The sequence below is a fragment of the Chenopodium album genome, chromosome 14 (assembly GCF_948465745.1).
Source record: "Chenopodium album chromosome 14, dcCheAlbu1.1, whole genome shotgun sequence".
NCBI lineage: Eukaryota > Viridiplantae > Streptophyta > Magnoliopsida > Caryophyllales > Amaranthaceae > Chenopodium > Chenopodium album.
In genome coordinates this window covers 1,655,582-1,669,938 of record NC_137847.1, presented here as the reverse complement: position 1 = coordinate 1,669,938, position 14,357 = coordinate 1,655,582, and the positions used below count along the sequence as shown (strand labels likewise).

The window sequence follows — 14,357 nt, the reverse complement described above, 5'->3', positions numbered from 1 at the left end:
TAGACTATAAAATATATTCCCGAGTTTCAACCATTAACTTAAACTTTTGATTGAGTTGGTCCTTTAACATGTTATCAGACTAAATGTACAAAAACATACCATTAGGATAAGCGAGATGTGACATAATTATTCACAAATCTCAACGATTAACCTATCGTCTCTAATTCACAAAATCATATATATATACCGACGTACAATATGAATCACAAACTCACAATTGTGTGTACATCAAATAATTGGAATGCAGGAACTTGGACTTCACAAGGATTAGTCAAAATGTGAATATATTGTGTTTGTTTTTGGATATGAAATAATTTATGAGAAATGTCTCACACTTTTGTAGCAATAAGTATAAATCTACTGTGTAGTAAATAGTATAGGAGAATTAAAATTGTGAAATTTCATGTGAAAAATCAGAGATGTCCAACCAAAAATTGAAAGGTGGGGAGTGGGAGACAAAGGCATTAGTACCTTCAATTATTGCTAAAGTTTGTGCAGAGGAAGGTCAAGTCATGAGATAGGTGTATTTTTGAAGCACAACATGAATTAATTTTCAAACATAAATTCTTGTAAAACCTTTTAACTGTTCACTCATCTTTAGCTAAAGATAATGTGTCATTCATTCAACATATACAATCCAAAAACAAAATTGATTTGTGAATTGAAATATCTAACAACTTTCAAAAGTGAGTTTTAATTTTTAAACTTGATTTTGCTTGTTTTAGTTCAATTTTACGACGTTAGTAGATTCGGATTGAGAAGGAATAAATGTTTACAAGAAATTGATTGCATTTAATTATTTAAAAAGCCGAAAATGGCTATTGTGGTAAAAGATTGAAGGGTTTTAACTTTCGTGGTAAAAGGGTATATCCTGTAAATTTTTGTTAAATTTTTACACTTACAAGTTATGAATTTGTTTGCCGTCAAAATTAGACTTCGATCATTAAATTATTCAATAAATTTTTAGTTCTTTTTTAATGTATCAAAGCATACATAGATTCAAAGAATAACCTTTGCTATAAAATATTGCTAGTGATGACTATTTATCTTTCAAAGACACTTGGATTCTTTCATCAGAGACTATCAAGAATTCAAGACTCCTCTCCTGGTGGTAACAATTCTCTTCAATAAATACTACACAAAGGATTGGGCCCACTAACTAAGAAAAACATTGGGCTCATTAACTTCCAATCTTTCATGTTGGCCATTTTAAAATTTCACTTGTTTAAGTTGTTATAAAAAATTGAACCTTTTTCAAAATTTTAGGTCATTTTCTATCAAAAAAATTGAGGGTACAAAACTATTATTCTTAAACTAGAGTAGATGATTACATCAATCTTATATAGGAAGTATTAGGATGAGCCAATAGCAAAAGAATAAAAGCAAATTCTTATGTATGCTTGAACTACTTCTAAATATTATGCGTAGATAATGTAATGTGGGATGAAAAGAGCATAATTTCCAAATATTATAGGTAATGAAAAGTGAGATATTTATTGGCTATATTAAACGTAGGTAGTAAAAACTTGTATCAAACATTCAAATGATTCAAGCCGTACTAACAAACTATAGGTAACCCTAATAATACTCGTGGTACATATGGTCTCTAAAACCCCCACACGGCATGTGGTTGCATGCACATACACCTAGCTTAGTATTGTGTCACAATCATACCATTTCTTACTTAGTCATATAGATAGAGCCACATGGTCGGCATGCTCACCATAAGCATTAGTGAGAATGCACTCATAATCAACAACACCAACAAAAACTTCGTCTCAAAATGATCTGATTTGACTTCAGCTAACATGTCATAATTCATATAGAATAATCAAATTAAAGGTAAACAAGATCAATTAAAGAAAGTAAAGGTACAAAAGTGATAAAATAAGATGAAAGTGAAAGAAAACGAGTGAAACATAGTGCCGTGAAAAGAAACATTTTAGTACAGTATTTTATAGTGTGCACCTCTAAAAACCAGAAAAGATACAATTATATGCTATCTACTTTTCAGTATTAGTACATGAGGCAAAAAAAAAGAATAAAAGAGCAACACTTTATATATTAACCTTCAGTTTTATACAAGTGAAGCTCTCAATTTTATTACCTTCCTCTTTTTTTTTTTTTTTTTTTTTTTTTTTTTTTTTTTTTTTTTGCAAGAATTAGAGTATATAGATTGATATAAATGGTTACTACAAACTATAAATCATTCAGGCTACAAATGGCTGCTCTGATTTTGGCATGCGTCATTTCTTTCTCTTCTCTTCCTTCCATTTTAGGTAACAACTCAAATCCGATCTCATGCAATTATATGCTCCGTATTACTTCCTTCGTTCTTTTTTAGTTGACATTTTTTTTACTCATAACTTCAATATTATTGTCATTGAGTAGTAAGGTTTAATTATCTTCCTTTTTTTTTTTTTTTATAAATAAATGCTTTAATTAGTGATTTTGTTTAACATTTGTTACCTTAATAATGACTTCTTAATAGCCATTTTTTATTAATTTGTTTTTTAACCAAGGAATCCTTTACTTGAAAATTTTAAATTATTCTTTATAAACATCTTGGATAGTAAATTATATTGATGAATTTTGTTCTTCTTAAGTTCTTTTATAGCTAAAACACAATATTTTTCTACTTTTTTGGTATGTTTTGGTTTGAATATGGTCAAGGTTGTTATTCACAAATATCATTGCTACTTTATATTGGATTATATATATTGTTGTATAGTAATTTTTACTCACAACTTTTTAATATAAACACTTTTACATAATCACATGTTTTTATTTAAAAGATGTAAATTGATTTTATTAATTATTTACAGTTTTATTTTGGATTAATACATAGGAATATCAGTGAGCAAAAAAACGGTGCTGGGATCTCGACCACCAAGGTGTACAAATAGGTGCATGAATTGCAGGCCTTGCATGGCTGTTCTTGTAATTCCTCCACGCCGAGTATCGTCCCAGCAAGATGAAAACTATTATCTTGTGTCTTGGAAATGTAGGTGTAAGAATAAGCTTTTTCAGCCGTGATTAGTCGATTTGTTTATTCGTTGATGTTGTAATTTAAACTAGTAACGTGACAACTGTATCCGAACAGAGATTATATATGTATCGACTTTAGGAATTCATCTATAGAGATTTTGCATATAGGTTGGCAATAGGAGGTTGATTATTGATGAATGATGATACCATAATTAGTTAAGTGTACTACATGTATATCAAATTATGATGTCCATTTTTTGGGTCTCAAGTCATTAATGCACTAGTTTTTGGTATGTATGTCCTTCGTTTTGCTTCTGGAATTGGCGAAAAAAACAAAGGAAAATTAATGAGTCAAAAGCCTTGGAATGACATTCATGTTATAACTGAATTTGTCCTGCATTCATGTTATAATTGCAGTAGACTTGTCTGTATCAATGTTAAGTCTACTCAAGATGAGCTAGTACTCTTTCGTCTCTAATAATTCTCACTATTTTGACGGTAACTATCTCAAAACGAGTCAAAACAAGAAGTTTTGTTTTAGAGACAGAGGGAGTACAACTATACAAGAGTATCACTTGATTAACTAATCTACATTGTGCACAAACAAAATGCTCTCAAACCTTGATGATGGTCAGTTGGTCACAAACTAATATACTCCGCAATAAATTGAGTGTTACTAGCATATAAACCATCAGGTTACATCCTAAAAGGCTCAAATACTGATGTTGCAAAAAGACACTAACAAGAGTAACAAAAATCATGGATAATAGGAAGTACTACCTCCGTTTTTTATTAGTTAACACGTTTTGACTTTAGCACTATTCACACACCTCCCTTTGACCATGTTTTGTGATTTATATGTAAGGAAAAATATAGTCAGGTGGGATCTTATTAGATTCATCACAATGTATATTTTCAAAATATCCAACTTTTTATAATTTTTGCCTATCAGTAATTAAAAATATTAATACTAATTTAATTTGTGCATTGGCAAACATGACTAAAGAAACGTGTCAACTAAAAAGAAACGAAGGTACCGAGTGTAAAAACAAATGTCGGCTCAAATTTTCTGCCGTGAATAACTCTATAAAACAATAGCAGTACATCAACCTAAATGCCTCATGACACAATATAATGTTTTTGCTAAATATATGAATGGATTCGAGTTCTAGTTTTATTAAGCAACAATTGAAGACAGCTAAATACAGTTCTTAAAAGAAAGTTGCCTCCAAGATCCAGTAATGCGCAGTAGACGTAGATACTCAGTAAAAATGCATCAGAACATAACCCAGCGCAATCCAGAACAGGATAATGATACAAAAGATTGAACAATTTTTACAAGGTTGATCTATACATACAGAATGTATAAACATAGATACGTAGCAGAAACTCACGATCTTTGACAGATTTCATTTGGCTCGTTGACAACAACTACCTTTAAGGCTTCGAGTGACTTCTTCGATGAAATTTATTTTCAACGCTTTGGGAACCATCTTTTATTATTCCTATAATGTAATATACATAAATTAGATAAGGTAAACTCTGTTATTCACTGCCTGCTCATATAATATCCTTCATCCTATGGTAGTACACTAGTACCAGACCAGAAAGATATAGTTTTAAGTAGACTGGAATGTGCCATACCATCATTTGGTTTCCATATGATGTGATCCAGTTTAGCACAAAAGAACTTGTAGAACTGCAGACCAAGAACATAAAAGGAGATCTTAGAAATTTGCAAGGTCATGTAGTAAATGAGATTATTCAAAAAAACTCACACGCACATTAAAATCAACAGCAATATTTCCTTCATTAGCTACACAACTTTTTTTTTTTTTTTTTTTTTTTTTGCAAAGGTAAAAAAAAATAAACATTAGCTACATGACTATGAAGTCAAAAAAGCAGAATATACTTTGGGTGCCAATGTATGCAGCATTGCAGTCTTACCCACAGCTATTGTAAACTAGAAAAGAGGTTAAGAGCTAAGAGCTAACCTTGTGGTATTCAAGAGTGTCACCAGCGGCTCTCCGAACATCAACCATAAAAAGTGAGGGAGCAACTTCATAGACCTGAAATAAGGACAGAGATTTGAAATACTATTAGGATTTCAAGAGGCATAGCTCAAGTGTTCAACACCAATTTTTTTTTTTTTTTTTTTTTTTTTTTAAAATTGAAGAGTGAACTACCTCTACCACCACAGAAAACTGTCCTGCCTTATTAGCCGATATTCCTTCAAGTCTTGTCTACAGAAACCAATGAAAGAAAAAGGTTAGGGCTCAAATCGTTCAAGTTATAATCTAACAGTTGTCTAAACCACCTAGATGGCTAGATCACAAAAAGAAACAAAGACAGAGAACCATTAAGCTAATTGACCTAAAAAATTCAATATAAATAAGGTAGAATATAAATAGCACGAGACACACATGCCCAATTTGCTGAAGGAAATTTCCCATGGAACTTAGATCAAGTTGATTAATTTGCTTAAAAGGAGAAGCACTCCAATCCTTATCAGACAGCTGAAGCAACACTCCAATTCAGCATAGAATGTTTGCAAGTGGCATATATATCAAACTGTTACCAAGCTTACATTAAACGACAAGAAAATCTATACCAGAAAGATGAAAAGGAGAATACAGTAAAGGACATGAAGTGCTCAAAATATGAGAACCTAAAAAAAGCTAAGATCAAACTTCAATGTGGAAACCTTTTATAAAGACACTCCATAAGTAGAGTTCAATTTTAAATTATACCACAGCCTTTTCTAGGAAAATCTTTGGACATTGATTTTGTATCTTTCCTTGTATGACAGATTAATTGAAGACTTCTGTTTCAAAGGTTCTGAAGATGGAAATCAGCCTCCTTATTGCTGAAAAATGCCAAATCAAGCTGTTGAGAATGCTACTCAGCCATGGGAACATGACAGAATTCATCTCCCTGCAGCCCATTTATTATAATGTGCAGGATTCTTAGTCCAAGGGTGCCTTTTGAAGGTCCTTGTATTTGCCATGAAATGGACACATCCTAATTTTCTTAGATGATTTTATAATCTTAAGGGGAAACTCCAGTTCCCCCCGCTTCCACTCATCCTTAATACATCCAACAATAGGTCCCCGGCTTCAATATTTAGAAATATATAATCCCTTAGAAAGAACTTACACAACTTAGATCCTCATCAAGGTTACCACTCATTTGAGCATTATTCACCTAGTCACCAGCAGAAATGCCTCAGAGACTCCAACGACAGAAGTTGGGTATCCTTAGAAAAATGTTGCCTCGATATCCTAACCACAACAAGCCACATCCTCACAAGGGGCGAGAGCATATGAGGAATTAGTATCCCCAGAATCAGAAATGCTGTTGTCAAAGTAGTTAATCTGATGGAAAAGAGCTGAGAGGCCTGACCCTTACCAAACTTTACAAAAATGAAATGAAATGAAGACTAAGAAACTAAAAGTTGTGGATTAATTGGCAATTGTCTGAAAACAAGGCTTTATAAATATTCCATTTTTAAAATTAAAAAAATAGTAATAATAAACTTTCCAGCTACTACACATATCAGAATGGATGACCAAATTTTCAAAAGAATAAACATGTTTCAATTGTAAAATCTAGGCTATTCTCTATCTATCTAGAATATAAGTCACCAATGACACTATCATTAGGCTAATTTAATCTCAACATATGACTTCAATACCGTATTCAAGAACAATGGTATAAAAGGTAAAGCAAAAGAACAAAAAACTGAGCACACAAGCTGCATAGCATGATCCCAATTTAAATGGAGAAGACAATAAAATTAACGCAGGAAATTTAGATGCACACCTTGTAGTTACGTGTATGGACCTTGAGACCCATGGATTCAGCAACAGTTTCAATTGTCGAAATGATGGCCTTTGGAGATTCTTTCGAAACAAAGCGAGTTTGCCTCTTCACATAATCCTTGAAAAAAAAAGAGTAAAATGTCCAAGAAGTAAGCAAACTAAGGACCAACTTTTAAGCGGGCACTAAGCAGTTACCTATTACCATGACATGGAATTAACTCTAGCAATGTATAGTAACACAATGTGCTAAAAGCCAGCAATATAATAGATACAAATAAAATAAAAACAAATGTGCATCACTGCTACCAACTGCATCTTTTAATAACAGTCAATATATAGTTAAGTTTGAGATGGCTATACCTGGCGTCTGTCAAATAAGGCTGACAGATTCAGACCTTGAGATAAGGTAATCATCTCAAATGCATTCATTATCATGGGGCCTCTCTCCAGGTGCCTAGTTTGCTCGGTTACAAAATGGTCCTGCAGAATAATGCCCAAGAAAACTTATTGTAAGTTACAGAATCAAGCTAACCACAAAGGAAAAATAAACTGCAACATCATAACTACAGCAGAAAAGCAGTAACAAGCATTGATCAGTTTATAACGGCTTAAAGCATAAGGGGCAGACATGAGGCATACGCTTCATCAAAGGGATAAATAAAGCATTTTGTCGAGGAAGACTACAGACATATGCACTCTTATACTTCCTCTGTACACTTTGATCTTATACCATTCACATACTCTACTTTCTCTATTTTTGGTGATTTATACTTTAGGAAAAACAGTCATGTGAGATCCTGTTAGATTCTAAAATTATGTTTTTGAAATACATAGTTTTAATATTTTTTACCTATCGATAATTAAAGATATTAATGGTTGAAAATATGCACTAGAAACATGAAAAGAGAAGTGTTTCATCCAAAATACTGAAGTCTTAGGAAATTAAATAGAAACAAGGAGATCAGGGGCAAGACTATGACCTCAATGTCATCAAAAGCAGCACGAATATCATCCAAGTTTACTTCTTCTTCCACACCTTGTCGAGCAGGAATGTAATTCATCGGAAACCATGGGTCATTTCTAATTTCTTCTATTGAAATACGCTGTATCATCAAAGAAACAGAATAAGATGAAGTAGCAAGGCAAGTTTATTGGCCCAACTTATTTCGAGCTTCAAAATCAGAAATCATTTCACTCAAACTATTTATTCATTTTTATATCATAAGTTAACCTTATCATAGTTAAATAATTGAAACTTATGGAAAAAATATTGTTATTTACTCATAGAATATTAAGGACTTGAAAAGTATTATATATTATTATATTTTATACTTCGTACATCAACAAATACAACATAGTAAATTTGATTCGTATTCTATATAATGAAATATTAATAGATTAGATGTAGGAATTAAAGCTTTCAATAAAAAAATAAAAAAAAAATATTAATAATAATCTCACTTCTAAAAGTAAAAATGTATATACAATAAAATTTAAAATACTCCGTAATAAACAATTTTCTTTCAACTACTATTTTCTCCTTAAATTAGCTGGGCTCGGTAATGGATGACATGGTAAGCAATTAAGCATGGGGGATGGGGCACTTGTATGCCGAGAACAACTAAAATTTAAAAGTCGTTTCAATTTTTATTCAAATAATTGATTATGAACAAATAGTGGTCCAGGCAGTGTAACAAGATAAAAGAGAGATTTCTAATTTTGATCACTAGATGGTGATATACACTTACAGTGTTAGGATTAGGGTCAAGCATTTTTTCAATCAATGATTTTGCACCTGGTGAGAACCAGAATGGGCACGAAAATATGGCAGAATTTATCTGCAAGTACACCACGGAAATAATAAGATATATATGACTAATTTATTAAAGGAAAAAACTGTCAATGCAAACAATTATCGTTCATAGTAACAGCATAGGCCAATAGATTTGAATTATAAATGTGCTAATCAATGTCATAAGAGAAAGATATGCATAACACAAGTCATACAGATATACAATAGGACCTCTCAATGTTCAGAGTCAATTATAGAGGCAGTGTATGCAGACTAAAATGAGCATTTAGTCACCAAATATATGGAAGTCCAAGAGTGGTCAAGGATCTCATTCTCCTCCACGTCAAACAGCTAATTTAATCTGCTGCTTCACTAAAACTAATCAAATCTCATTTTTCTATATTCAAAGCCAAACCGATACAGCTTGCCTGGTGAAGAGAGCAAAAATCTTCGGAAAAGGCTAATTTTATGTTGTAAGAATTGTAACTGACATCAAATTGAAGGAACAAGGGAAGTTTCAGGCACTTGAAACCCTACAACAGCCCAATAGGAAAAAAAAAAAATTATGATGCACTAACTGGCACATATTGTTCTTGAATATTGCAGCTGTTACAAATTGACGGTATATTGGTATCAGTGAAGGCAATCAAAAGGTCAAGAAAATTAAATCAGAGAAAGACACAAGAATTCAACTAGGAAAATTACTCTAAGAATGAAATACCTATGAAAAAGATCAAGTTATTTCCTTCGAATCAATGAACAACGTTACAAGTGATCAATCAAATGTCTAGAAAGATTATCGCTCAAGAGGCTTCTCAAAATGTCAAGCATAAACCCTCTGAATCCCCCTAAACAGCTATTTTATGAAGAAGAAAAGGAGCAGAATTTCTAAGATGCTTGCACTAATACCCAGACCCCTGTATGACCGGGGAAAGTCCAGAAATGAAGCAGGGAGTCTAACTGTATAAAGCCATAAAGCCCCTGGACAAGCTATAGAGCTCCACATATCCGGGGAGCATGCCACAAACCATGCAGTATCTCCAGTTGACAAACCCTCGTACAGACCCCTTCAACCCCCCCCCCCCCCCCTCTTCGGACCATCGTTCCAGCCAAAATTCAACCTTTTGCCTCCCTTTGTCCTAAAACACATCATATCCATCAATGTTCGCAACAATTATAACAGCAGTCTTTTATATAACCCACGGTATTCTGATCTAGAACAATAGCAGAAACCTTCAGTTTAACATTAATAGTGAAAGTCAACCGGGATAGAAGACAAAAACAGGGGAATGCTTCACTATAGCCTTCAGGTTCATGAAAATTTCAATACCATCACCAAAGGAGTTGGGATCAGCAAAATAGTTAGAAAACTTCGACTTCTGGAATCATAAACTCAAGCCAAAAGCAGCTTCTAAAAAGACTAAGTCAACCATACCATGATTCTGAAGGTTGGATAAAGATACTGAGTCAACCAGAGCAACATAAGACCTCATATAGGATTACTTTAGTATAAAATACAAATAAATAATAAAATAAATATATAAAAACCTTAATACAAGCATAGTTACCATGACAGACAAAATATTCCAGGGATAAGAAATAACACTGTTAAAAGCATCAACTCCATAATGTTTAAAGTGAAGTTCTAGATTAGCAAACCAATACAAACTGATCACCTTTTTGTACAAGGAGGGAAGGTCCGTTTCTTCGAAAGGGAGATACCCAGCTAGAAGGACATAAAGGACAACTCCACAAGACCAAATATCTGCAGCAGCACCATCATATCCTTGGCCATTCAGAACCTATGTTTTATGTAGAAAATGACCGCGACAACAGACAAATGAATCATCAAATCGTTTATGATATTGTCTTGCAAGCATAAACTGGAAAGATAGCCTTTTACAGGAGAATATTTCAAAAGCTTCATTTTAATGGTTCAAAGAGATTAACAAAAAGGTAGCGATAGTAGTAGTAGCATCAGGATTCATGCAATTACTTTATATTTAGTCATGGCTAAACAATCCGTCATACATAACTGTCATCTTAGTAACTACAACACAAATAAGTAGTATATTTAGGCTGTTAAAGTAAAATATGTATGCCAGAAATAACACTAATAATCAGTATATTTAGGCTGTTATGGTAAATTCTAGAATCAATACCTCAATATCAGTGTAAAAGTACTCATTGGTTAAACATATTTAACAAAATATATTTAATAATTCCATAATTCCATTCCATTACCAAATTAATTTCCTCAATTGACATTTAGGCATATTTTTAGCCCTCATAAAATTGTTCGAGTTAATGCAAATGCAAACAAATCAATTATAATATCTCAAGGAGACAATTATCACCATTACTGCTTGACTTTTGTTCACAAATTGTATGATTAATTGGAAATTGTCAAGCAAGTAAACCTTGATGAACTTCCTGTGCAAAATGTCCACTGCATTTTGAAGCGATTTTAAACAGTGAAGTCATTATTTGGTTGTTAATGTTTACAGCTGGGGTGGGGAGTTCTAATATGACTGCATTTCATATTAAGTTTGAAAAATGCTGAAAGGATCTTTGTTTGTGCCAAGAATTTCAAGGAGGAAGGTCATTCATCATTCAAAAGAGGAAGGTATGACCAGTCAACTTATTGAGTTTCTCTGAATAGAATCAAAATAGAGGAAGGTATCACACATTATTAAAAAATTCTGCCAAATCTAGCTGCTTGTTCTCAACACTGAGAGGGAACCAATGCACCTCATCACTAGGATAGTGGGACACCATTTTGATTTACCTATAGCCCAAAAGTATTCAGTTTGAAATGAATCGCAGCTGTGCAAGATGCTTGGGCCAAGAAGAGATATCCTACTTCTATTATATATTTGGTTTAGGACAAGGATAATACAAACAGAATGGAACAATTGACTCCCCCTATGTTGGGATAACTCTTTTAGTCATTGTTGATCATTAAAACTGAATTTCAGTAACATACAAGTATTAAACATGGTTTCTCAAAAAAAAAAAAAAAAGTATCAAACATGGTGCCAAAAGAGAAAATTGTATGTGCAGGAGAAGACACAATGATTACAATGGTAACAGGTACATTACCTCAGGTGCAACATAATTAGGAGTGCCACATGTGGTGTGAAGAAGATTAACTCCCTGATGTGTAACACAATTATTAGTAAAAGCTTCAAGGCAGATAAAAATACTTCAAGGCAGATAAACTTGATAATGCTTACTTTTTGTGGTAAGGCACTGAGCCCAAAATCAGAAACCTTTAAATTTTCACGTGCATCAAGGAGAAGGTTTTCTGGCTAGATATTGCAGGGTTTGGATATTAAAAAAAAAAAAAAAAAAAAAAAAGGATCAAAATATGCAGTTATAGAAATACTTTTAAGAATATGAACAATAAAAGATATCACCATAGATCTAGGGAAAACAGCAGAAAAGGTTCTTCAAAGTTCGAAGATATATATTAATCAATGTAAAGCAATAACATGCATATACCTTCAAATCTCGGTGGTAAACACCCTTCTTATGACAATGAGAGATTGCATCGACAAGCTGTTGAAAGTATTTCCTAGATTCCATTTCAGACAACTTGCCTTTGTGAACCTATAAGCTTAATACAAGGGCAACAATAAATAACAGCAAACTAATTAGTCAGAATTGATACACAATGATGAAGCTACTGTGAGGTGAACAACATAATTAGGTGGGAATTTCTCTAGAATTCTTCACCAAAAAGTCATCCACAGAATTTAAATGGGTTAATCTTTCAAAGTTTTAGCAATGGCTGAGTCTTACAATTTTATCAAATAGCTCCCCACCAGGCACAAACTCCAAAATTATGTATATTTTTGTCTTGCTAGCTAAAACCTTCAAATGTGGAAAGAACATCAGTAGAGCATGAACAAGAGAATCCCTTAAAAAGTCTTTACCATATAAAATTTTAGCTAAATGAGCACATACCTCATGTAATCTGACAATGAAAGGATGTCGAACGATCTTCATTATGGATATCTCACGTCTAATCTGCAAAATAATAAAAGATATTTGAAATCCAGCATAATTTCAACATAAAGTTCTAAGACAGGAGATGTGCAACTCCACTCAGCAACTAGATAGCTGTTTAACTGATGGGAAAAATTAAAAACAAAAGAAAAAGGAGACATCATATACTTGATGTCCACAAGCCATAACCAGAACAGTACTTAAAGGATTCGGCCAGCCAATGAAACTTTAAAGTAAAATCAATGATGCTCCTCCCACTCACATAGCTAACAAACAAGAGCTTACTTCATATTGCGAAATCTTCTCTCAGGTAATAAGGTTGCTCCCCAAAGTATTCTAGACACTCTTTAAAAGTTTTTAGGTAACCTCGACAATTTTATTCGCATTCTTTGCCAGCATTGTATAAACCTTCAAATAGTTTACAAGCTAAAAAAAGAGTATGATTCTGGTAGCATAGGTCAATTTTCCCAACTAACATATAGCCTCAAGAGCCAAGAGCACTAGACACTAACTATCCATTTGGTAACCGGTAATAAATGAAATTACGGGATAATAGATTTGCATGTCAGAGGAATCCGCGTTAATATCCATGGACCATGGTAATGAAACTTTAATCTCGATATATATTATCCCATCTATATCATCTCTCACATTCATCACCACTTGAAGATGTGGCATTAAGTAGGAATGGAAAGTTATGGAGAAATACATAAACTTGCACGTGGAACTACATTGCCATAAACATTGGAAAATTATTCTCCCATATACTCACTACAGTTCCTGTCTTTATTACCATCCACCAAACCGGCCCGTAACAAAAATTTCATAATATACACACTCCATCTCATCTAGGCCATCAATTCCCCAACTTCCCTTGTGGATTGAAACTTGAAAGGTCCTTAGGTCAAATCAATATCGCCCGGTTCCTATTCAATGGATGAATCATCTAGGCCAGTTTGGGTCATACTCAAGTCTAGAGTCACATGACACAACACGGTCAACATTCATTAATATTATTATCGGGTCGTGCCAGGCCAATTTCGATACGAGTCAGTTTATCAAGTCTACTTAAAACAATACCAAAGATAAAGTAACGAATTAACAATAGCAAAGATAAAGTAACAATACCAAAATCTAGGAAATCACTAATTCTTCGTAGTAATAACAGTTGAACAGCTGAAATTGAACAAAAAAAAGGAGGAAGATTAAAACCTGATCAACCATCCTATGCTTAAGAATGGTAGTTTTAGCCAAAATTTTGACTGCAACACTTTCTCCAGTTTCTGAATTGATCGCAAACTTAACCTTAGCAAAGTTCCCTTCTCCAACCGTCTTTCCCAATTCATACTTCCCTACTCTCCTCGTCGTCGCCATTTTCTCTCTCCTCTCTCTCACCTTACCACCATCGAAAACTACGAAAAATTCGACCCAAATTTGCGAATTTCCAGGTGATCGGAACCCTAATTTTTCACAATTGAAAAAGAAATTAGGTGGATTATAGGATTAATTGGAGTAAATTACTCAACAAATAAGCAATTTGTTGATGAACAAAGGAGAATTTCTATTGGAAATTCGCCGGAAAATGATGGGAGTGAAGATTGAAGAGAGAGAACATCAACGGTGAGAAATTGAGAGATCGGAGTTTTTGTAAATGGAGTGATGAACTCCGGCCAAATAGCTGATGGTCTATCAGAGGAGACAACTGGGTTAACAACAAAGCATCCTCCATTTTAATTCTTCCGGGT

The 14,357-nt window shown here is 33.3% G+C and overlaps 1 protein-coding gene across 2 annotated transcripts; it reads right to left on the bottom strand.

Annotated features, from left to right (window-relative positions):
* Nucleotides 1–4,031: 4,031 nt before the first annotated feature.
* Nucleotides 4,032–14,357, bottom strand: LOC145578487 (CBL-interacting serine/threonine-protein kinase 24-like). 2 transcript variants are annotated; one of them, XM_081635793.1, is made up of 15 exons: nucleotides 13,825–14,356; nucleotides 12,571–12,633; nucleotides 12,406–12,477; nucleotides 12,106–12,213; nucleotides 11,838–11,912; nucleotides 11,704–11,757; nucleotides 10,278–10,403; nucleotides 8,558–8,647; nucleotides 7,790–7,912; nucleotides 7,170–7,289; nucleotides 6,811–6,927; nucleotides 5,175–5,231; nucleotides 4,983–5,057; nucleotides 4,633–4,687; nucleotides 4,032–4,493 (listed from the first exon to the last, which is right to left on the bottom strand). In XM_081635793.1, the coding sequence occupies exons 1-15, from the start codon at nucleotides 13,984–13,986 to the stop codon at nucleotides 4,426–4,428; spliced, it is 1,365 nt and encodes a 454-aa protein (XP_081491919.1). In that variant the 5' UTR covers nucleotides 13,987–14,356; the 3' UTR covers nucleotides 4,032–4,425. The 2 variants fall into 2 exon arrangements, with proteins under 2 accessions (XP_081491919.1, XP_081491920.1); XM_081635794.1 differs by lacking the exon at nucleotides 8,558–8,647 and having other exon boundaries at nucleotides 13,825–14,357.